This window comes from Miniopterus natalensis, chromosome 2, assembly GCF_054644295.1.
Source record: "Miniopterus natalensis isolate mMinNat1 chromosome 2, mMinNat1.hap1, whole genome shotgun sequence".
NCBI lineage: Eukaryota > Metazoa > Chordata > Mammalia > Chiroptera > Miniopteridae > Miniopterus > Miniopterus natalensis.
Genome location: NC_142082.1, coordinates 148,895,243 through 148,919,695, shown reverse-complemented (window position 1 = coordinate 148,919,695; position 24,453 = coordinate 148,895,243). Strand labels below are relative to the sequence as shown.

Below are 24,453 nucleotides of genomic sequence, written 5' to 3'. Positions count from 1 at the left end.
TTCTGTTGAAACCTAAACAGCCAATGACCAAGTGCATACCTATAGTCTGACAGGTATCCGGATACCTGTAATTGACTGGACGCAGCAAGGAAACACACCCCAGAGTAGTTGTGAAACACCACTGAAGTGGGAAGGAAAAGCATCCCACACGAGGCTTGAGTTCCTGCTGAAGAATTCAGGGAGGGTCTAAGAAAAGCAGCGATGAGTTCTGTTTCTGAGGTGTGGATAGGAGAAGAGGGGATGAATAGGATTGAGGGCCAGCAGGAGGGGAGGACAGTTTAGCAACTGGGTCTTCCCAGCGATGGACGGGAAGCGTGAAGAAGGTCTGAGGCACCACTGACCACAAAGCACTAGCCACTCCCAGCAGGACTTTTAGTGAACTCAAGAATTGTTAACAGTAAGCATCCACTGATATCTACCTAATATACCTCTAGGCAGTAGGGGGTCAATCATCTCCTCAAAGCACTTCCTGCCCTCCACCCAGGGCCAGTTAGAGACTTTGGAAGAATCCAAAGTTCCATCCTGCCAGGACAAGGTAGAAGACCCCTGGGGTGAGCAGTGAAATAAATGCCGTTCTGATGTTATGGATTTTTAATATTACCTCTCTGCTAGGGGGAGAAACACTATCTCCTGAGGAAAAGCATTAATGGGAATGGGTAACTCCTTCCTTGCCCCAGGTCCCTAAAAGTTAGATTGTGCCACAGAGAGCGTATACAATGGAAAGACACATCAAGGTCACGGTGGTTTCCTTTTGTCATCCTCCTTAACCCCGTTGTCCCACACTTTAGCTTTTTTTCCTGCCTCGTGCTCTGTAATCAGAAGAGGTTCAGGGCATACAGCTGGAAAAATTATTCATATTATAACTTTGTAAATCAGGTTCTCATTTCATATTGAACTTAGTCAACACAGCTAAAAATACGATTTGGATATATTCCCTGTCCTGAAGCTGCTCACAGTCTAGAGATTTTAACAGTTGTGAACACAAAAAGCAACATGGCAAGGATAAAATTCCAAGTATTATGGCATCATCGGCAATAGCAAAGAAGTAGGAATTTGGATTGGACCATGGTTTCTAAATGTAAGCATCCGCAGCTCTCTACTTATCATGAAACATACAGAGATTGTTAAACATTGCTTAACTTTTACTTGAAATTTTTCTTCTGAATATATACCTCCCTATATCAGAAATCCTTCCTAAAGGAAGGAAGTCTGGGCAATTTCATTTTTTAAAAAATTAAGAAAATCCAGTGGATGAGCTATAATACTCTAAAATAGCTTCACAGTTGTTCAGACAGGGAAAAATGATTCATGATTTTTTCATGTTTGACATTCAGTAGATATGTAAAAAGTAAAATGTGCATTTACTACCTACCAAGTAAGTACTGAAATTATGTTTGATAGCAGTGTTGTGATATTCATTTTTTTAGGTATAAAACCAATATATATTGAAAATTCCTCAAGAATATAGGGCTATCCCACATATCAAATGACTTTAAATAGCAATTCAGTCAGGTCTCTGATTTGTACTTGGAATGTGGAAGAGAATTGGAGATGAAGACCACAATTACATAAGCTGGAGCCATTAGAGAAATGAAATGAAACACACATAAACATGAAGAGTTTATTTAAAATAAATCAAATATCCTGATGTTGAAGCCACAAATTATGAAATTGTGTTTGGTTTTCAAACTAACACCAAAACTTCAAAATGGCATCCATAGTCGACTGAGCTTCTTTTCGCAGCCACAGCTTGTGCTGCGCCAACCCACACAGGCAGGCAAGTACAAGACCGAGTGCGCGTTGCTGATGTCTCTTGTGGCCAAGGACAGGGCGTCGCTGAGACTCTGCAGTCATCCTCAGACAGAGGTCTCCAGGTCGGATCGCTCAAATTAGGTCAAACATCGAAAACTCATGTGTTGTTTTGTTTGTTTTGTTTTGTGTGTGTTTTTGCATGTGGTCGAGGTACACTATTCTTCATCAGAACACAATAACTTGCGGGCGGTGGCATATTTTTAATATCTCTGTGTAGAAAATAAGAGGGCACAATACTACTGCAAAACAAAGGTCTGAAACAGCTGTAGGGGCTGTGCCTATGGCATTCATTTTTCCTCTGAGCCTTTTCTGGACACAGGAAGGGCAGGGTGTAGCGTCTTTACATTTCTGGAACTGGTCCCTTTCCACAGCTGTCTACAGAGAGCGGCAGAGAGGTACAGAGGGTGGCCTTTGGAGCCAGGCCAATCTGCCATCTAGTCTTGGCTCTGCCCTCTCTGCTGGCCTTGGCCGTGACGAGTCATTTCACCTAAATTCCGAGTTACATAATCTATAAAATCAGGGTAATAAGACCCGCCATTCTAGGCTGCTGTGTTAATGTCAAAATGTATATGCAGGGCAGCAAATTGTCTGTCTCGCGGCTGTAGAGCAGCAAGTAGGAGCTCTCATCGTCATGATCAGGGTTATGATTGTTGTTGATAATGTTCCTGCAACATCTGCGTTCATGAGGCTGTAAGCAGCTATTTGAAGGCTGTTTATATTGCCCTTCCCGTTCTGCCCTCACTTTTTGATCTTTACTATCTTGCTTATTCCTAAGAACCACTTTATCTGTGTCTGATGAGGTTTTCCATGTGGCAGCGAATGCTGCTGACAGGGCGATGGCGGACTGCATGCATGCAGATAGACAGGCATCATCATCTTCTACCGCACAGGAGATGTGTGCGCTTTTAACGACCAGAGTTCGAGAGAAATTCCCCAAATCTTCCTGGATATAAGAGCAATATGCCAAAGAAGGGGGTGTTTTCAGCCACTGTCAACATGATAAATAATAACGATTTAATCTTTTAGATAAACTTCTAAAACGTGACACAAATTTGTCATATTTACAAGCTGTTGACTGTGGTTTTTAACCCGTCACTCATTCCAGAAGTTTATTCATTGAAGATGGTGCCTCATAGGTGTGGAGAGTGGAAAGCGATCGTAGGTCCCACTGTTCACCCTTTCTCAAGAATTCCAGTGTGGGCAGAACCTACACCTGTAAACTTGCTTGACGACAGGAAAAGCCCTTCTTGATGTAATCATTAACTAAGGTGTGAAATAATTCTGTAACATATTACATCTTTTTTTTTTTTTAATTCACAACATAATATCTCAGGGAAATTGTTCTTTAACTCTGAATAGGTGATTTACAATTATCCAAAATATTTTTCTGAAATCACTTTATAAGCATCTAAATGTCTTAAAAACCATTGGGGTATGAAGTCATGCAAGATCTATTTAGTTATACCTGTGATGTCATTATCCTGGATAACATCATTAGTATTTTTACTATCATCTCTTTATCTTATTTTTTTTAACATGTCACATAGATTTTTTTTTTTTTTTACTTATTTATATATATTTTTTGATCTGTCAACTTCTGGTAGGAATTTGGGACTGTTCGGTCATAGAGAAAACATAAACATTTGTGATCTTATAATTAAGATTATAAATCATCTTAAATGATTTATATGAACATGTTTTATAAACAGATCATGTACTCTCACACAAAATCCTTCACCAAATATTTCTTTTTTTCTTTAATGACCACAGAATAGAGAAGCTGTGTGTGTGTGTGTGTGTGTTTAAGGAACCACTGGCACTCAGGCCTGTATATTCTGGCCTTCCCCAAAGCAGGGTAAACGAACACCAGCGACTGTTATCAATGAAATATTATACGCGTTTTTGGTTTACTTTGTAGGTGCATCTTCCCTATTACCAAGTCTTCTCGGCTTGCTGCTGCCCGCCTTTGGCACCCTTGTCCATTTGGGATTTTGAATGTGGTGTGACGGCTGCTGTTCCCGCCAGCTCAGAGGACACCCTTCATTCCTGCGATGACTACAGATCCTTTCAATTCCTGCGGCTCCATCCTAAGCCAAATAAGTTATTCTTTAACAAACTATCCAACTGATTTACAACACATGTGATGACTGAGGCATTCAGGAACCCCTTCATCCAAAAGAATAAGCTTTTAAATGGATATAAAATGATTTTTAACTCGTTCCAATATGCCTTATAAACCACTTAACCTGATTCTGTGACCGTTGCATGATTTAATCCAATGGGACAAGTTACAGTGTTCAATTCAATTCCATAGGCTGTAGAGTGAAAGTAAAATCACCATACACAGGTGCTTTAAATTTAATAACAAGTTGTGAAATATAATAGAGGTTGAAATGTTGATTGTATGTGGTAAATGTAAGAGTAATACAGTCTCTTGTACTATCCTCTCTGTTTTGGGTCCTGCATATTTTTGAATGGCCCCCTATCATTCATGACATTTTTTGTTCTTCAAAAGAATAGAGTATAACTGAAACATTTGGACATAAATCCCATGACCAAATCATTTTACTGAATCAGTTGAAAGATTTTGAATATTAAAAACCAAATTCTAGAACTTATCATCAGTATTCTTATTTTGAAAGTAAGTAATTTTCTAAATATTTGATTTTCAGGATCAGTAATATTTTAAGTTAGTTTTTTAATAGTAAAGTTAACATACCATATGAAGATTTTTTTTACTTTTGTACTTTACTCTGAAATTATTTTATGTGTTTCTTATCATCAATTTGAAACCTCAAAAATCATAGCTCTTATCTAGAGTAGTATCATATTGCTGTATTTATTCATGTGAAATGACAAATTTTGAAAAGTAGAGGGCTTCCATTTTTTAATCAAGATGTGACAAACAGTCTTTATACTGCTAGGAATAAAAGACAGTTAAGTAAGTATCAGAATTATGTAATAATATTCTAGTATCTTGGTTTTTGTGCTTCATTTCTAAGTAAAAACCTATCTTTATTGAAGGTGTGGGATCAAGAAATCACCTGTAGGTTGGAAAAACTACAGTATTACTTAATTTTTTAAATTTAATTTTAAACTCATTTCCTGCTTCAATGCAATACCGAAAACTGACTAAAAATACCAAATCCATATGTTGCTAATGGTACTTTGAAGGGTATGCAAAACCGAAAGGCCAGGAGGAGACAAATAATGTGTTTGTCCAGTGAAGTCTCCCAAGTGTTGGTGCTTTAGGTCTTTAGAAGCTGGGAAAGGAAGACGCACATTTCTTCATTCTTCATGGTGTGCACGGAAATGTGGTTGAGTGTGGATGTGAAAGAAATCGAGTAATAAGACTTAGATGGCTCATGAAATAGTGCAATGTCAGATGCTTCGAGAAGTATAATCCTATTTTATTAGCACAACCTTGCGAGCTAATTAGAGAAAGAGTTTATCTTTTTAGAAAGGATACCTTATAGGTTCATAAAAAAATATTTACAGGAAGCAAAACAGATCTCTTACTACTTTATGCCCCTGTTTTTAATTTGTATAATTTTTGTACTATATGTGTAAATGTTTAGAGCTTTAGTTATGAAAATATCAATATTTCATTAGTTAACATTTAACTCTTTGTTATAAAATGAAACTTTTTAAAAAAATAAGTGAAATAGATGATTTCCCAGTGAAAGTATGTCAACAGTCTTAAGAGCATTACCAGATTTCATAAAATATTTAATTATTTGAAAAAGAAACAAAATCTCTTCATACTTTAGGGAAATGAATACTCTCTAAGCCTTCTGTACAAATGTTTGTGTTTTCATTGTTATACTTTGGGGTTTTCCTTTTGCAGTATGACCCATGTTGGGCATTTTTATATAAGCGACAACTAAATCTTTTGCCAAATGCATGCTTGCCTTTTATTTTCTAATGTATGGTAATAAGGAGCAAACCTGATTAGATTTTGCATGAAAATGGTTCTGAAAGGTAAGAAGAAAACAGACTTTGGAAGTTATTTGTTTAATTTTAAATTCGTGACAGAGATTAGGTAGATTAAACTCTCTCATACACTGATAACTCATGCTTTTCATTTCCTCATACACTTGTACAAATTTGACTGGGACCATCCGTTTTAAACTGTTGTCAAACTAACTAATATATCATCTGCTTTAAGACGCAAGATTCTTAATTAAACTTTATATAGATATAGACACATCTGTTGTTTCTTTGTATTTCAAGAAAGGTGATAGTAGATTTCTTTGATACTGATAAATATTGATTTTTTTAGTTATTTTTTATCGTTTTTTTCAATGGAGTAGTATAGGACTGTGCTTTGTCCTTTCTATGAATGAAAACAGATTATAAAGAAATAAATGTCTTACTGTTATCCAAAAAATAGCAACTGTCCTTTCAATTTACCTAAAATTGAAATTGATTTTTAGAAGGTTTTCATTATAAGTCACATATCATGGATTAAATATTACTTGTTACGCAGCAGTTCAATGTTTGAAGGGTTCTGCAAAAAAGTATACACACAGGCAGACACATATGTGAGCTTGAATGCGCTCCACACAGGCATTATTATATTGAAATATAATAACTTCAGTTTATGCAGATGTCAGTGACTATCACTCAGTTTAATGTTAGACATTAAAACAAGCCACTAGATGCTGAAAAATAAGAGACTAGTTTTACCGTGAATGAGCTGATACACTAATAGAGGAATTTGCATAAAACCATGACTCTACAGCCAAGAGTCTGATACAAGTAAAGCCTTCTCCGAGTCCTGAGCCAGACTGAACCCCAAATTCTGAATCACAAGGCTCCCTGTGTTTTGCCTTACAATCTTCTCCTGTGTTCTCGCTGTGATTCCACACTGGCCTTCTGACCCCCCTTCCTGTCTCGTGAAGCTTGCTTCCACCATGGATTCTGCTTTTCCCTTTTGGACCCTGCCTCCATTTCTTGACCCTAAGTATTAGATTACATCTATTCTAATATTTTGCTTTTGGTATTTGACCTCGGATTGACCTAAGCTCTAATTCTCCAGGCTTTAGGAGATCAAAGCTTTCTCTCTATGAGAGCTTTATCTACCTTAGTAATTCTCAAACCTGGTTGCCCATCACAATAACCTGGATAATTTGAAAAAATAAAATAGATTCCCTGGGCCCCAGTCCGGACTTACTAAACCAGATTCTGGGAAGTGAGGTATAGGAATTTATATCTTTTTTAGGTTGCTCAGGAGTGTCTGATAGGGAGCCAGGTTTGAGAATCACAGATTTTCATGATTACTACAAGTTAATTTATATTTTTAACTGAATCAATGATATCAAATCATATATACATATTTTAAATATATTTTAAGAAAAACAAATCCATTCTCTTGGCTTGTCTAAATTGTTAATTTTCTCGTGACTAATTTTCTCATTCATTCTTATTTTTTGGTTCTATATCTTAAGTATCAAAATGTTATATACCTTTTGTTTATCTAAAATACTTCTTAATTTGTTTGATCTAAAATCCAAGCAGCAGACTAAAATGTACTTCAGAAGATTTCTTCTCTAAAGGAATGTGGGTTTCCTTTACTTTTTTTAACTTTTTTCTTCATGTGACTTGGAAATTTAATTAAATTTTAATACTTAATTTCCTGAGTCTATAATCTTCTGGAGGTTGCTAATAAAAAGATTGATGAAAGGTGCTCCCTCCCCAACTTCAACTTTTTTTTTTTTTTTTTTTTCCCAGAATGAAAACATAGTGGTTTTGAATGAGCTACCTAAATTAGTCAGTGGGAAGCAAAGATTAAGTTTCTACATTGTTTAACATATTTTAAAAACAGGTTTCACTTTTTAGTTACTAGTAATAAATTTGATACTTGAGATAGATAATATCTGTCAATTCCCATGATCTTATTACTATTTGGCTCTAGAATTCAGTCAAGCTCATCATAAGGCAAAACTGTGACATGAAGGCACTTGGTCTTCATCTGTCCTGTATCCAGTCAGGCTCCTTGGCTTTGTGGGAAGTAGCCTTGAAAGCAATGCTGAATACCTTCAGACCTTTTTATACCAGTTACCTAGGGCTTCCACAACCAATGACCACAAGCTGAATGACTTCAAGCAACAGAAACCCAGCTCTCACAGTTCTGGACGCCTGAAGTGTCTGAAATCAAGGTGTTGGCAAGGTGGGTTCCTTGTGGAGACTGAGGGAGGGTCTGTTCCATGCCTCTCTCCTAGTCTCTGTGGTTGCAGGCAGACCTTAGTGGTCCTTGGCTTGCAGCTGCCTCCCTCCAGTCTCTGCTCTCGTTGTCATGTGGCATTCTCCCTGTGTGTCTTTGTGTTCAAATGTTTCTCTTTTTATAAGGACACCAGTCATTGGATTAGGACCCATCCTAATCCAATGTGACTTCATCTTAACTTGATCACATCTGCACAGACCCCATTTCCAAATAAGGTCATATTTATTTACAGATTCCAGGTGAATATAAATCTTGGTAGAATACTATTCAACCCTGTATATTTTTCCTTTAAACTTTTACAAACCTGTATATGCTCCACTCACGCTAATTATGATGTTGAAAACCTGCTCCAACCATTCTTTCAGAAAACATTTATGCTGATAACATGAAACAATATGGATAAATTTCAAATACATTCTGCTAAGTGAAAAGGAGCCAGAATCAACAGGCTGTGTGATTCTATTTATATGACATTCTAGAAAAGGCAAAACTCTGGGGACCAAGGACAAGTCAATAGTTGCCAGGCAATACAAATAGGGGGAAAGTTTGACTACAAAGAAACAGCATGAGAGACCTCTTGGGAGTGATGGAACTGGTGGCAGTGGCTCAAACCTACACATTTGTCAAAACTCATAAAATGGTATAAGAAAAGGGTGAGTCATGCTATATGTACATTTTTAAACTTTTTAAAAATACAGTTATGCAAAGGTCATGGGCATTGCACAGACTAGTGATCATCTTCTAACTGTTATTACCTGTGAGACATTGGACAAGTAATGTGACACTTGGAAGGTTAGGTTTTCTCTTCTAGAAAATGAGAATAGCATTCCTCAATCATTCAAAATTATTTTGCAAGTGGTAGACAACTCAAATAAGCTTTAAAAAATAATATATTGGCTCAAATAATAGGATCTACAAGATAGACTGGATATAACAGCTTGAGTAATGTTCTCAGGGAAGTGTCTCGCCGTCTGTTGATTCTACTTCGCGCTGTGCACGTGTTTCATTCCCAAGCAGGCTGTCTCCTTGTGGCAGGAATCATGGGTGCTGGCAATTCAAAGCCTACATCCTACTGGTCAATGGTCAAAAAGTAACAGAGATTCTCTTCTGACTTGGTATATATACCAAGTCTCACTAAAGACTCAGGTTATCCCCAGAGCTTGGTTTTTTTATTTAGCCATCTTGGGCTAACCTTGTGGATCATTGGAAGGTGAAAAACACACTGTGATAGAAATTCCCACCAAGACCACATGGAGTGGAGAAAAGATGATTCCCCTAAAAGAAATATCAGGTGTTATTACCAGGAAGGTGTTGGACAGGGGAAAACCTTCCCCACTCCATGAGAATTGAAATAAAATGATAAAATTAAAGTGCCTGACACATAGTAAATTCCCAACAGATCTTAAATTTTCCCTCCCACCATTGCTTTCCAATGGATATATGCCCCATAGAATTTACTTCTAAAATTCTTTGATCAGGTGATTGCATAGCTATCTGTTTGTACCTAGCACAGAGCTTATCATTCACAGTCAACTCAGTTAGTTCCCCTCAATCAGGTAGAACTGATTTAGTTGAACTGAATGTAATATCAGAATGTAAAAAACAGGAAAACAATTTTGGTCCTGTTGGCATTGAAACTTTTCTTTTACTACATTTTAAATGTATACCATTTCTGCCACGCCAGGCATGGCTCAGCGGTTGAGCATCAACCTATAATCCAGGAGATCATGGTTCTGTTCCCGGTCAGGGCACATGCCCAGGTTGTGGGCTCGATCCCCAGTGGGGGGCGTGCAGGAGGCAGCCCATCAATGACTCTCTCATCATTGATGTTTCTCTCTCTCCCTCTCCCTTCTTCTCTCTGAAATAAATAAAGACATATTTATAACTAAATAAATAAATTAAATGTATACCATTTCCAATAACAAGGGTTGAGGGGAAACAACGTGAAGCAGTCCTTTCAACCCTTTTTCATCATTTCTGAGAAAAACGAATGCATATCCAGATACAATACAAATTCTCAAGGGACTTTAAAAGTTCAGAACTTGAAAAAGTTGATCCACATAGACAACCATTCTGATTAGTCAATGGGAAAGGCACGGCATATTAGAGTGTTGAAATCTCACAGCATTTTAAATGAGCTATATTAGTTATTTATTGCCACAATAATGTTGCAAAAACATAACCACAAAAGCTCAGTGGAATATAACAATAAATAGCTGGGTCGGCAATGGATCACCTATGTAGTTTTGTAGCTTTGATAATATGAGCTGGGCTTTCTCATGTGCTTGAGAGCTGCTGACGATCAGTTGTTAGAATTTGCCTTTAGTTGGGGCCTTTAGAGCAACTTGGCTCTGCTCCACTTTTCTCTCATCTTCCAGCAGGAGAGTTCTGGCATGTTGTCATGACAATGACAGAGGTGCAAGGAAACGAGTGGAAACACGCATGTACCCCTTCAAGCCTTTGCTTGCCTCAAGTCTGCTAATATCCTATTGACCAAATGAAGTCACACTGTAAACCCAGAGCCAAGGAGCAAGGAAGGTCATCCACATGTGGGTGGGCACTGTAAAGTCATAAGCAAAGGTGGATATAAGGAGTGTTAGAGAATTGGAGCCAAATGATGCAATCTACCACAGATTCTTACCAAATTGCATTGGATCGAAGGAGCCATCAATTTCACCATTAAGAAAGAAAACATACTCCTAATTAAACTATAACAATATTTGCTTATCATGTAGATTTTTATTTTATATTTATTGAAATAACCGTTTATTTACACAAAGATTTCTAGGGCTTGCTATTCTTATGCATAGATTAAAAGGAAACTACCAGAAAATAAATGGTGTGATATAGGTCTAAAAATTATCTAATTTTAGAATATGGCTCTTCTAAATCATGTTTAAATTATGAATAGTTGATACTTGTATTCTGCCACAAAATATCATCCTTGGGTGGTATTGGCATATGCATCACTACTTACGTCAATGCTCCACTATTTATTCAAGTCACTGATGCCCATTCTGACAGTACTTTCTCAGTCTTATCAGAACATTAACGGAAAGTTATGTCTACTTGAAAAATATGTCTGCAAGTTCTTTGATAGTCTTCCCTTTAAGAGGTGGAAAGTAATGCTCTTCCCCTCGAGACTGTGCTGGATTTAGCAACTCATTTCCAGTGACTAGAATAAAACAGAAGTGACAGTTTCCAAGGAAGTCCGTGCCATTTCACTCCATCCCACCCAGGACATGAATCATCCCTTTGTCCAGAGTGTCTGCCTGCTAAATGCTGCCTGCCCTTCAGTCACTTAGTAGCTGTCTCAGTTATCAGGTCAAGTCTTGTGGTTTTACAGTGCTTGTGTTTACGTCTCCTCTATTTCAATTAAAGATGGTCCCAAAGCATACGAGTGGTGGTGCCGGCAATTCAGATATGCCAAAGAGAAACCTTAAAGTGCTTCCTTTAAGTGCATATAGTACAATAAGAGAGAGAGAAAGAGGGAGAGAGACCACATTCACATAAATTTTAACACAGTATGTTGTTACAGTTGTTCTATTTTATTATTAGTTGTTAATCTCTTACTGTGCCCACTGTATAAATTAGACTTTATCATAGATATGTATGTATAGGAAAAAAACATAGTATATATATATAGGGCTCAACACTATCCATGGTTTCAGGCATCCAATGGGGGTCTTGGAATGTATCGCCTGCGTATAAGGGGGAAATACTGTATATAGTGAGCATAAAACAAAGATTCTTAAATGATTTCCTAATAAGAATTTTAAGCAAATGAAGTTTTCCCATCTGGCCAAAAGGAATCACAAATGTATCCCTATGTCCAGATGCTTTATTTCCACGAATTTCTGTATTTTTGGTCTCAATAATGAATCATAAAACATTTTAAAAACAATTAACTTAACATGTGTTCTCCTCAAAATACTTCCAACTTAACTGAAGCAATGACAATGTAAACAGCTATGGCCAAGGTCGCATATGTGCAGGCAATGACAACTAAGCCATAGTTGTCTCCTGGACAAGAGCAATTGAAAGATGCCATTGATTGTAAGATGTATCCCATTTTCAGAGATGTTAACATGTCATAACACTGGGTGTATTAGAAATTATAAAATACAGCATTTAATAGCTCTTATGGATAGTTGCAGCTTCTGGACCAAATTTGGGTTAAGGAAAGTGAGATTTGTTTAGGTCAGGACACTGAATGATATCTGTTTAGTTTGCTGAGGAAGCAAGACTCTAGCTCGGCTGGCTGGAATCCCAGCGGTGAGCTCAGATGAGCATGGATGCCAAGGAAAATAGTTTCTACCTTTACGTCTACCCTAAAGATAACAGTTCAAAGTATTCCATCGGGCTGAACTTGGTTTCCTTTCATTTTTGCCGAGCTAGCGCGGCACAAGGCCTTGTATGTAATAAGGATTCAGTACGTACATATTGAATGGATTATTGAATGAAAACCAAGTTTTCAGTGTTTTAGCACATTTTTCTGTAAATACTTTTCATATTACTTGATTGAAAATGTGCTTATTCCACATGTTTTAATATGAGAGATCTTTAATAAAAGAGAACAATAAGCTTTTGACAGTGTTGTGTTTACCAGTCTGAGTTTGTGAAAATATCTGGATGGGAAATAGGTTCAATGAAGGGTCATCACTGAAGAGGTAGAAATTTTTCTACACTTGTACTCTCAGGGTAGCCAGTACCACCTTCTCTGAGGATTGTTTCTGCAACACTTTATTTCTGAATGTTTGGGAGCACAGGATAAGGTTGATATAATCAAAAATACCCTACAGTTCATGGCATGCACTGTCTAGGTCCAAAGGCTCTTATTGTTATCATTTACTTATTATGTGTTTTCTCCATTGAAATGCAATTTCATTTCTGCCTTCTGTCATGTCTTTAATGCTTGTCCCCTCAGTTAATTTTCTTTATCTTACTTATATATATGTGTTATACTATGAAAAATAAATAGCACCATTATATTTGGTTTTTATTTACATAAATCATACTTTGCTGCATATTTTATCTAGTTTCCCAGCTCTTTTAATTAATATTATTTTTTTCCCTAATCTATCCATGCTGCTCTATGTATGTCTAGTTTATTCCTTGGCTACTTTTATTATATTTCATTTCTTCATTCCCAGCCTGTTTTGAAATCTCCTTACTAGAGACAATTTTATAGCAAACCTCGTTTTACATGCCTCTTTATGAACCTCTGCGAGAATTTTCCTGGGATATATATTCAGTAATGAAAGTTTACTAGGTTATAGTTTATATGCATAACATATTGTTTTACTCATATATATTCATTCAGCATGGCTTTCTTCTTAGGGTTGGGATATAGCAATAAGCAATATAAAGTCACACAAGTTTAAAAAGGTGGCTCCAATTTTCACTTCTTCCAACACCTAAGGGTTTCCATTTCTTTGTCTGAAATTGATGTTATGTAGATATAAAATTTAGCCAATCCAGTCATGTATGAAGAATTTTAATATACATTTCTTTCTTTTTTTAATTTTTAAAATTGATTTGAGAGAGATTGATTTGTTGTTCCACTTACTTATGCATTCATTGGTTGATTCTTATATGTGCCCTGAACAGGGATCGAACCCACAACCTTGGCATGTTGGGACAATACTCTAACCAACTGAGCTACCCAGCCAGAGCTAATTTACATTTCTCTCCTTACTAAATATCCTTAGCATCTCTTTGTATGATTACTGTTTGTATTTTCCTCTTCTGTGAATTTCCTATTTATATAAAAATATTTTAATATTCTATAGAAACTTGGAAGATATGTATTCCCTGTAAACAAGGAATTTCATTCTTAGGTGTATATGACAGAAAAATGTGAGCTTGTGGAAACCCAGTATCAAAGTGTTCATGTCAGCATTGTTAACAGAGATCCAATCTGGAACCAACTCAAATGCCTATCAATAGTATCTTCGATAAATATTCTATGGTATTTTTTATATAATGGAATACTATACAGTAATTCGTATGAACATCCTACTGCTACACAAGAATGAATCTCACATGCATTTGTTGAGTGAAAAAGCTAGGTACAAAAGAGAAGTTCAAGATTAAAAGGTTCAAGAAATCAAAATATTGATTACTTTTGAGAAGATGAGTGAAGATAGTAACTGGTAAGGAGTATGAAAAGACATCTGGGGAGGTTGTTTCTTCTGATGTGAGTGAAAATTCATTAAGCTGCGCACTTATGACTTTCAGTATGCATATTATTATTCAATAAATAAATTAGGTTAAAAATTTCAATAATCCTATTGGTGCATAAGGCTACATTTCTAATTATGTCCTAACATTGTAGGTAAAGAACTGTGACTAATCATGATACAAATGTCCCACAACAGACTTATAAAGCTTAGTATTCTTGATCAACAGAAAGACTGATGACTAAAAAAGAAATTATATTCAGGTACTAGAAGTCCTATGATGGGGAATTCAAGATGCTATCAGAGTAGAGTGGGCTTGGCAACAGCAGTCCAGGCATCAAGGGCATCTCTCTGAGGGAATGATGTTTAAGGTGCTACCTGGACAAAGGAAAAATAAAAGAAGGCCTAGGCATTACACAGGGGAAAATGAGAAGAATTGTAGAAGGCCCTGTGAAGCAGTCAAGTTGAGAGAGTCCGGGTGAGATTCAGAAGTTGAAAGGACAGTGTCTGGAGCGTGCAGATCAAGGCTGGAGCGATACAAATGATACAAGTGGATCTTGATGACCTTGTGAGCCATGTAAACAAAACTGTGCTTTATCTTACCATAGCAGAGGGCAAACAAATGGCGAACTAGGAAGGTTTGCCCTTTAGGACTATTTGAGACTACAATGTGGAGAGTGGTTTGGAAATGAGCAATATTGGTGTGAATGAAACTGGTCACAGAGGGGACAGCAGCAATAATCCAGGTGAGAAAGGACAGTGGCCTGAAATCCTCTTGTGGTGGAGAAACATAAAGAAAGTGGACAGACTTTAGAGATATCTAATAGGCCAGATGAAAAGAACTAATAATTTAATTGGATAAGGTAAGTAGAAGAAATGAAAACAGCTGGGTATCATTTATTGATTTAGGGTCTACTATTTTTCTTAGAAATTTACCAGTGCTTTCAAATGACTTCAGGAATGATTTTGAGTGCTTTTAAGTATTTACACTTAAAATTCTAACATTTATATAGTATTTATACTGTTCATTGACTAGAAAAAATAATAGAAAATCTGAAGGAGGACAGCTTAATGTCTGTTGAAGTAAAAGTCTGTATCTTCAAGAGACTAAAAAGAATTGCTTAGATAAGCAGAAATAAATCAGATTGTGTAAAGGTTTCTCTAATTTTTTTGTTACTTATAAATAACAATGAGATTTCAGATCCCCTTTGAGAACATGGTAATATAGATATTTTAAAGTAGGATAACTTAACATTCCCCTCCTCACTTTATCTGCTGTGCTTAGAAACATTGACTGATTGACTGCTTACATATTTGCCATTTCCAAAGCCAAATATTTGGGAGACACTGCTGGTACTGTGTGATTTGAGAATTGCCAAAAGGACCATCTGTCTGAGAGATTTTAGATTTTTATATTATTATCTCTTTTGGCTTTGTGTCTCTTAAATTTGAGGAAAGCACAGCTGAAATCAACCAAACAATCACAAGGTATCTGTGTTGACTAAAATTATTTATTAAAATGTTATCTAAATGTATACAACAAAAAATTAATTATAAACTTCTTGTACTTACAACACTTATCGAAGCAAGTTTAAAAATTAGACAAAGCTACAAGGCTAGTAATGTTGAAATTAAAAGTTGATTTAGTATGATTATTGATGTTGTTTTGCCAAAATTAAAGCCGTTCTTGTGCAGAATTACAGTACTCAGAATTAAAACTAATTTGCCAACCCTGTACCAGATGACTGAATTATCCTACCATTTCTCAGTCCTAATTACTGTAAAACAGTCTGGCAAGCAATGCTGAAATTTGGGCATCACTTACTGCAGGCAGCCTCATCATTCACCATTAAGTGCATGTCTGCTTATTACTTATTAGCCTGAAGCATTAAAATAGGACTATTTGCCACCAATAGAAATGTAAACACAAACTCCAAGGCTAAAATTTTACAAACATAGTAAGCTATCCAAAAATCACTCAAAATATCCAGAGCATACTTACGTTACTTTCTAAGATACCATCCAAAGATAATCATGAAATAATAAAAAATTTTAAATTCTCCTGAGAACTTTCAGAATTTGTGGGAAGCAGGTTCTTTGACCAGACCCAGCTGGAGGAACAGTGGATGGATTAAGCCTTGATAGGCAAGAGTTAAAATGCAGATATTATCCTTACAGAATAGCCAGCCACATCTTTTCATCCTCTGACTCCAAATCACTTGAGTAGAGAAGGGAATGGCCTTGAAGAAAAAGAAAGACCATCCTCTTTGGCCGGAGTTAAGGGCTGGGGAGGGAAGCCCTTGTGCAGAACGCACTTTCAGTGATGATGTGAAGCTTTTGAAATGTCCTAGGTGCCACTGGGTATCAGAGCCCCAGATACCATCATACAGGAGAAAGGTGATTTAAAAGGGTCTGAAGAAGAACCTCAAGTATAATTTGAACACTTAAAAGTTTGTTCATGACCTTAGTAAAAGTAGTAGATGCAGTTTCGCTATTCTGTTCATGCCAGCTGTTCTCACGTAGAATGACAGCACTCAGGGAAGTTAAGAGGCAGGTTTCTAAAATAAACCTTTTCAGTCCCCAGGGGAATTGTTTACACTGCTAGCTGAGGAAAACAGCTCTCAGAAAAGATTTACCGATTGGCATTTTTGGCAGAGGAGATACTACTGATTCTGTATATTCAGGATGTTCTCTGATTTTAGTGCAATGCCTGTTTTTAAAGTATTTCTGTTATGGGCAGACAGATTACATATTTTAGAAATGATTAATCTAGTATGTAATGGAATACTCCGAGCCATCCAGTTAGGGGAGGATTTTAACATTTGAAAAATCTTGGGAAATACAGCAGCACTTGGAAAAAAGTCGCTTACTAGGCATCTTAAACCATAGATTTGGGTCCCAGATCTAGCCATACTGAACTAGCTGCTTGAGCCCTACGGGTTTAAGTTTTATTCACTGAAATAGAAGGGAGTTGGCACAAATAAGCACTGGCTCAAATTCTCTGTATCATTAAATCCTACAGGTGAAGAAATTTCCTTCCAGCTGCATCCTAAACCTCTGCAATATTAATATCAAACAAAAAGAAATAATTTCTCCTTTTAATTATTTAATTGGATCTCACATATGTCATATCAAGAGTATTTTTAGCCTGGTGGGCGTGGCTCAACCTATAAACCTGGAGGTCATGGTTTGATTCCTGGTCAGGGCATTTGCATGGGTTTCGGGCTCCATCCCCAGTAGTGTTGTGCATAAGGCAGCTGATCAATGACTCTCTCATCATTGATCTCTCTCCCTCTCCCTTCCTCTTTCTCTGAAATCAATAAAAAACATCTCTAAAAAGAGTATTTTTATATCAACATAAATATGAGCTTGGTCCTCAAAGCTTGTGTGCTAAATCTTAACTAAAAAACTACTTCTGTGCTTTAATTGCAAAAAGGAAGAAAATTACACCATATTTTTATAATACTGTTCTCATTATCTCAAACTTTGAAAACAAAATCGTTCCCGTCTTTCTTACAGCCACCCCCAGGAAAAGAATCTATCCCTAGGTCTTTACAGTGAATTTATTATTTTTTGTTTATTTAGTATAATCAAGGGCTTTTTAGCCAGAGAAATGGTGCCTCAAGGCTACTGCAGAACTATATAAAATCTTGGTTCATTAATGATCAAATAAAGAATGTGACCTTTCTGAGTTCCTAAAATATTTTTTTACTAAGAATCTGTGTGGGGTTTTTTTCTGTTTTGCTTTCTTTCTTTTTTCCTCTTTAATCTATATATATTTTTTCTTCTAATTAATGTAACAATGTTTTTCCTAGTGATGACTCTTCAAGGCAAGGAAAACCAAGTTGGTTAGATCTTTTCTTTCCATGACATATTCTGTTGTCTGGCACTCAGCAAAGCTCAGTTTGGGTGGCCACTCTAGAGAGGCATAATATGCCACATGGGTGGGCAAGCCCCAAATCAAAGCATTGCCTCAGACTTCTGTCCCCAGAATAGCCACAGGAAGCTCTTTGATCTCCAGCTTGTCCCATCTGCCTCTACCTACTGCAGCAGGCTCTCCTTAGGATTGGGTTCCTGAGCAGCTGATTCTTTTCTATTCATTCTTTAGACTCCATTATGGAAAATGTCATCTCATCAGTCATTCCTTAGATTGTTTTTATTTACCTGAGTCTTCTAATACTTCTAAAGAACCTAGACAGGTTCTAGAAAGTTCCTATGAGTTTTCTATATTTTCAAATATGTATTTAAATATGCAGCCACTTAAAGACCTAAACCACAGAAAATCTGGCAACTGCTATTTAGAAAAGAAATTTTAAAAGATGGGAGGTTGGACTATTCTGGCTTTGTAAAAGCAGACCCATAAAATCAGGGGAGGGTGGGGGAGTGAGTAATGGAAACTATCTGCTTCTCATGAGCTCAAGGTGTCCTGGTGACACACTTGAATATTATGATGCAGACCCTTTTAAAGCCATAAAAATATTTTTTCTCATTAATAATTTAAAGGATTATTTGGTTGGATTTTTAGTTATCATCTCTGGGAAGTTGATTCAAATGTTGTATAACAGATATGAAGATAAATATAGATTTCTTAAACATTCAGAGTGAATTTATGAATTCTATAGGTTGGAAGGGAGGGCTGGCTTGGTAATTTTTGTCCTTCAAAGTCTCCAAGAACTTAGGCTCCCTCCAGTTCATCAATCTGCTATTTCTAAAGTGTGCCCTTGACTTCAAGGTCCAAGGGCATTTCAGGCAGTACAATGGACGAAGGGGTAAAGAAGAGGCCAAGGGCCTGCTCCAGCTGTTTTTAATGAAGCTTCCTGAAATCTACCAGATGGTGAAATTTCAACATCTTCTTAGGGAAGCTGGTGAATGTCATTTTTCCTTAGAGCACCATGTACCCTCAAATGAAGGCCAAGGCAAGAGGGCATCCTATCACTTTTTTATCTTACCTTTTAATACCTTACCCAAGCTCACATCTGGCCAGCATATACTCTTCATTTGTCTTTCATTGTTTAACTTTCTAACAAATTGTCAATTGAATTCATGTAAAATATTACATTTATGGCTTTCTTGAAAAAGTGACAGATCTGTCAACAATGGGACGTGTGTTTACATAGAAACAATTAGCTAGAGTTGAAAACAGCTTCCATTTTTAAAGGAGATCAGCACTCTGATAGAAGTGAGGTTGCTATCACTCCATAATCTCAACTCCTACCCAGCTTCCTGGCCCCTAGAGACCTGTGTGGACACTATTGATTTACACACTTCCCCCAGGGCAATCGTTGCCCATTAGCTTACACTTAAGGAAGTCTACTCTGTAAAGTACTTGAGTTACTATAAGCAATTTTAAATACTGAATCTGGTTATAATCTAGTCTTTTAACATACCAAAAAAAGGTTTAATCTTAACTTTTACAAAAAGATACTCAGATTGCTTTCAAAGTATTATTACATATGCACTTTTATATAGTATATATATTTTTATATATTTTTATATATTTTATATATACTCTTCTCACACACACAGCATTTACCTTATATAATGTGTCATTAAGTCCTATTAGATAATCAATTTAAAGCATGTAGGAGAGCGTCTAAAACATAGAGTAAATGCTAAATGAAGGAAAAATCTAAATGATCAGGTCTCAGAAATGATACAAATTATGACATCACTAGATATCTATGAAGGAATAATCATTTCATCATTTCCAAGCTGTGCATTTTTTCATAATTTAACAGCTCTGAAAAGAAGTCTCATAATCATAGTTGGATAGAGGCATATTTAAAGTAGATGACCTTGAGAACTTGGTCATGACTTTGCTAGAGTTAAGTAATAACTATAGTTGGTAAGATATGTTTGGTTTAGCTACATTTAAAATATTTTGATTATACTATAAATAGGTATTTATTTAAAAACTATTGTGTATGCAAGAAGACTTGAAAGCAGTAGTGCATCAATTTTATATTAATGAAGTTAATATTCATCAGTGAAATAACTACAAACACCAAAATTTGCAAATGGGTATTAGCTGCTTAAAAGACAATATATGAGACTAAAAGATACTCCATCAATTACCCTCTTTATAGCCCAGAGAATCTACACTGAGGACTCTGAGTCAAAAAGTGATTCCCTCCTGGCCAGTGTGGCCCAGTGGTTGAGCATCGATGTATGATCCAGGAGATCAAGGTTCGATTCCTGGTTAGGACACATGCCCCAGTTGTGGGCTTGATCCCCAGCAGGGGGTGTGCAGGAGGCAGCCGATCAATTACTCTCTCATCACTGATGTTTCTCTCTCTCCATCTCACTTCCTTTCTCTCAAAATCAATAAAAGATATATATTTTTTTAAAACTGATTCACAAAGCAAAGAGGATTTAGCTACACCTTAGTCAGTTTATTTCACTTTTATGTGCAAGAGTGAAATATGACAGAAATATATTTTTAAGTACATCTAAGGAGCTAATTTACTAAATATAAAAAAATCTAAGTGAAAAAAAGCATTATCTGTTTAATAAGATGGGTGTCAACAGAGTAACTCATTAATATAAATGCTTTTGCCCAGTTGTGGAGAGAGGTTTTTACTCTTAGGCAGAAGAAATTGAATTAAGTAAACTCTAACATCAAGGGCCTTGACATTTTGCTTTATAAGCAATAGATATTTTAAACTAATCTATGAGATTAGTTGGTCAAATGCCATTATTAGCCTGGGTACTGGGTTGTTGACATGAAAACTTTGTCCTAAGAAAATGTCATCACCCCTGGTACCCTAAATGTGGTTGATGCAGGTACAATTTAAATTCCCAGGCATAGAAAAGTTAAGCCAATATACCTGATAATGAATTTCCAACACATCCAATAAATATTTTTGGAAGCTTTGTAAAATGCCTCATGAAGAAATCTAAAGTAATGAAAAAGTTTTTGCATTTATTCTGAATTGTAACTTACATGTTTCGTTGTGATTAGACTGAACCTATAAATTAAGCCTATGGCTGATACTTGTTTATTCAAAGACTAAGATTTGAAGATTATTCCAGATTTATGCTATTCCTGAGACCAGGGCTCTGTCTACAATTACATCATCTGAAAGTCAACTTTAACTTCTACTAAAATAAATTTATTTTTTATATTTTGTTCTAAATACTTAAACTGGTTTAAATAACTGGATATTACATAACATGTCTTGTTTTTTTGTGAAATGGAAATTTTCAAAAAGTGACCTAGAGAAATAAAGGGAGAGAAAACATTTTAGAGAAGCATTTCAAGAAAAACTTTCTTCATAGGAAAAAACTAACTCCAGACCAGCACTATCCTTTAGAGCAGCAATTTTCAGTCTTTTTCATCTCATGGCACACATAAACTAATTATTAAAATTTTGTAGCACACCAAAAAATATATTTTTGCTGATCTGACAAAAAAATGGGTATAATTTTTATTCATTCACACAGGATAGCTATTGTGTTGGCTGTTGCCATTTTTTTTTATTTGATAATCTAAGGAAAAAGCAGTCAGTACCTCTGCCTAAATAGTCAGGTATTGCATGTTTAAAAATTCTTGCGGCACACTGGTTGAAAATCTCTGCTTCAGAGCATTCTGAGATGATGAAAATGTTCTGTACCTGCACTGTCCAAAATGGTACCCACTAGCCATTTAGCACTTGAAATGTGGCCAGTACAAGGAGAAAACAAATTTTAAGTTTGATTTTATTTTAATAAATTTAGATTTCAACAGCCTAATGTGACTAGTGGCTACTATGTTGCAGAATACCTATTAGCTCTAGGGTGCAGAGTATCTATTTTAATAGCCAAAGGGCCACTAATTATTTGGCAATCATAAGAAAGGGGAAACTGAGACTTCCTATCCACCTTCCCTGGTTTCTGTTTCCCCATAGCATTTATTATCATCTATATATTATACATTTTACTTATTTATTTTGTTTGCTGTCAGCTTTCCTCCTCCCCATTGTAATGTAAACTTCACAAGGGCAGGGAAATTTACCTATTTTGTTCACTCTTTGTACATTCAGTGCCTAGAACAGTAGTTGTCACATAGGTGCTCATATTTGTTTAAAGAAAAAAAAAGAATAAATAATCACTAATGATATCTTTGTATGTCATTGGTTATTTATCTCATTTCTGTTTATATAAATTCACTGATCAACCCTCTAAACATTGTTCCTATGCTCCTAAACTCTTTATTGTGATTATTTTTTGTCCGGTTAGATATCCTATTTGTTTTCTATTGCCATGTAACAAGTTACCTATAACTCAGTTGCTTATCACCACACCCATTCACAACAGGTCAGAAAACTGGCACAGCATAACAAGTTTCCGTGCCCAGGGTATCAGAGGCTGAAATGAAGGTGCTGGGCAGGCTGAACTCTGGTCTGGAGGCTCAGAAAACAACCTGCTTCCAAGCAATTCTAATTGTTGGCAGAATTCATACATGTGCAGTTGTAGGACTTTGGTCTCTGTTCATTCACTGAACATTACCTGGGGGCTGCTTGCAGCAATTAGAGGCTGCTCCCCTTCCTTGCCACATGGCTCCTCCACCTCCAACCAGCAATGGTGCACCTCCTCTTTCTCATACTATAAATCTATGACTTTTTATCCCCCAACTAGTTTGAGAAATACTCTGTCTTTAAAGGTTCATGTGATTAGACCTGGCCCACCTGGATAATCTCCCTGTTTTAAGATCAACTGATTAGGAACCTTAATTAACCTGCAGAAGCTCTTTACCAAAGTACCTAGATTGATGTTGATTTCAGTAGCTGGGAGCAGGTGTGTATGTGGCAGAGCTGGGAATCTTAAGGCACCGTCTTAGAATGCCACCTATCACAGGCTTCAATAATAAGATTCTTTTCTTCTCACAAGGAAAAGTCTGAAGATCTCAATTCCAAATTGCTGCAAACTTGAGCAACTTGTCTCATAACTGAGTAAACAATTATTGATTTACGTTTTTCTGACCAGAAAGCTGTAGACCTTGACCTTCTCTGTCCTACTTTAGATCTCGAATTGCTCTTTGTGTTACTAATTCTCTAATCATCTTCAGATTTGCGGGATTTAATCATGAGTCATTGGGTTTTCTTTCAAAAAGGGATCATGAGGGCCATAGTCCCTTAGTTTTGAAAACATGGTTGAAAAATGCTTGCTCATTGAATGAAAAAAAAGTGGCTTTCCTTTAAGACTTGGTAAATGTCATCTGTTATCTTCTGATACTGATGCTGGGAGGATGTTAGAGACCAGCCTGGTCTCTCCTTTTTGTTGGTCAGTTGTTTTTTCCACTTTCAGAACCTAAAGAAATCTTTATCTTTGAGGTTCAATAACTTAGCTAGAACATGTCTCAATATTTTTATTTTTTTTATATGGACTTTTAAGAAATAAATTCAGCTCTTTTATCAAAGAATTCTTTCTATCATTTCTTCAACTACATCTTTAGAGGTTTTCTGCTTAAAGAGCATCAATTATCATCAGAAGCATACTTGTCTTTTGTTTTTTTTTTTCTTTTCAGGGCCTTCAAACTTCTTTTCCTTGGGTCATTAACTGACTTTTTCTTTCCTGTATTCTCTTCCTTTCCTCAAATTCAGAATGAAGCCCTAGAGACTGTGGAGCCCGGGTGATATTTTTCTGTCTCTGCTGACACACAGCAGTGGTGAGTATGGACTTCTGCACTAAGTGTTTTTCACTGGTTTTCCTTCAGGCTGCCTATTTGTCCCGAGTCTACTTCTCTTCAAGTTGTAGAACATAAGAAACAATTCTCAGAATTTTCCAGATTTCTAATACCACATTTAAGGGTAGTGTGTGGATATGTTTAGGATCTGTACACAGTCAAGCAAGAACATTCTGTTTTCCTTTCTATTACATTTTGAAAAATGATATTAAATGTCCCCTTCCCTTATTTGGTTTCTGCTGGTGATGTTTTCTAACTTTTATGTTTTGTTGATTGATTTGTTTGCATTTTTGCTTTTTTTGTTTATTATATTATAATTTGTTATTATGATGTATAAGGCATGAAGAACAATCAAAATATAATTTTACAACTCATTGAATTATTGCAATATGAATACTTTTTCCAAGAATCAGATGATTTTAGGTGACTAGAAGTACTCCTCCCTTTGTTTAGATTACTACCCTTGCTCCTGCCTGAGGATAAGCAGTATCCTGACTCCTAACACAATGGTTTACCCTGGCCTGCTTTCAAACATTATTATGAATGAAATAATAGGATATGTACATTTT

At 36.2% G+C, this 24,453-nt stretch overlaps 1 protein-coding gene across 1 annotated transcript in view; it reads left to right on the top strand.

Annotated features, from left to right (window-relative positions):
* The window catches only part of LOC148093876 (contactin-1-like), a 62,152-nt gene extending 55,948 nt beyond the window's left edge, over window positions 1-6,204 (top strand). Inside the window, exon 10 of the mRNA XM_087813773.1 lies at window positions 3,731-6,204. Within this exon, the coding sequence (XP_087669899.1) occupies window positions 3,731-3,807 (77 nt within the window). The 3' untranslated portion in view covers window positions 3,808-6,204. The remainder of the gene's footprint in view (window positions 1-3,730) is intronic.
* Window positions 6,205-24,453: the final 18,249 nt, after the last annotated feature.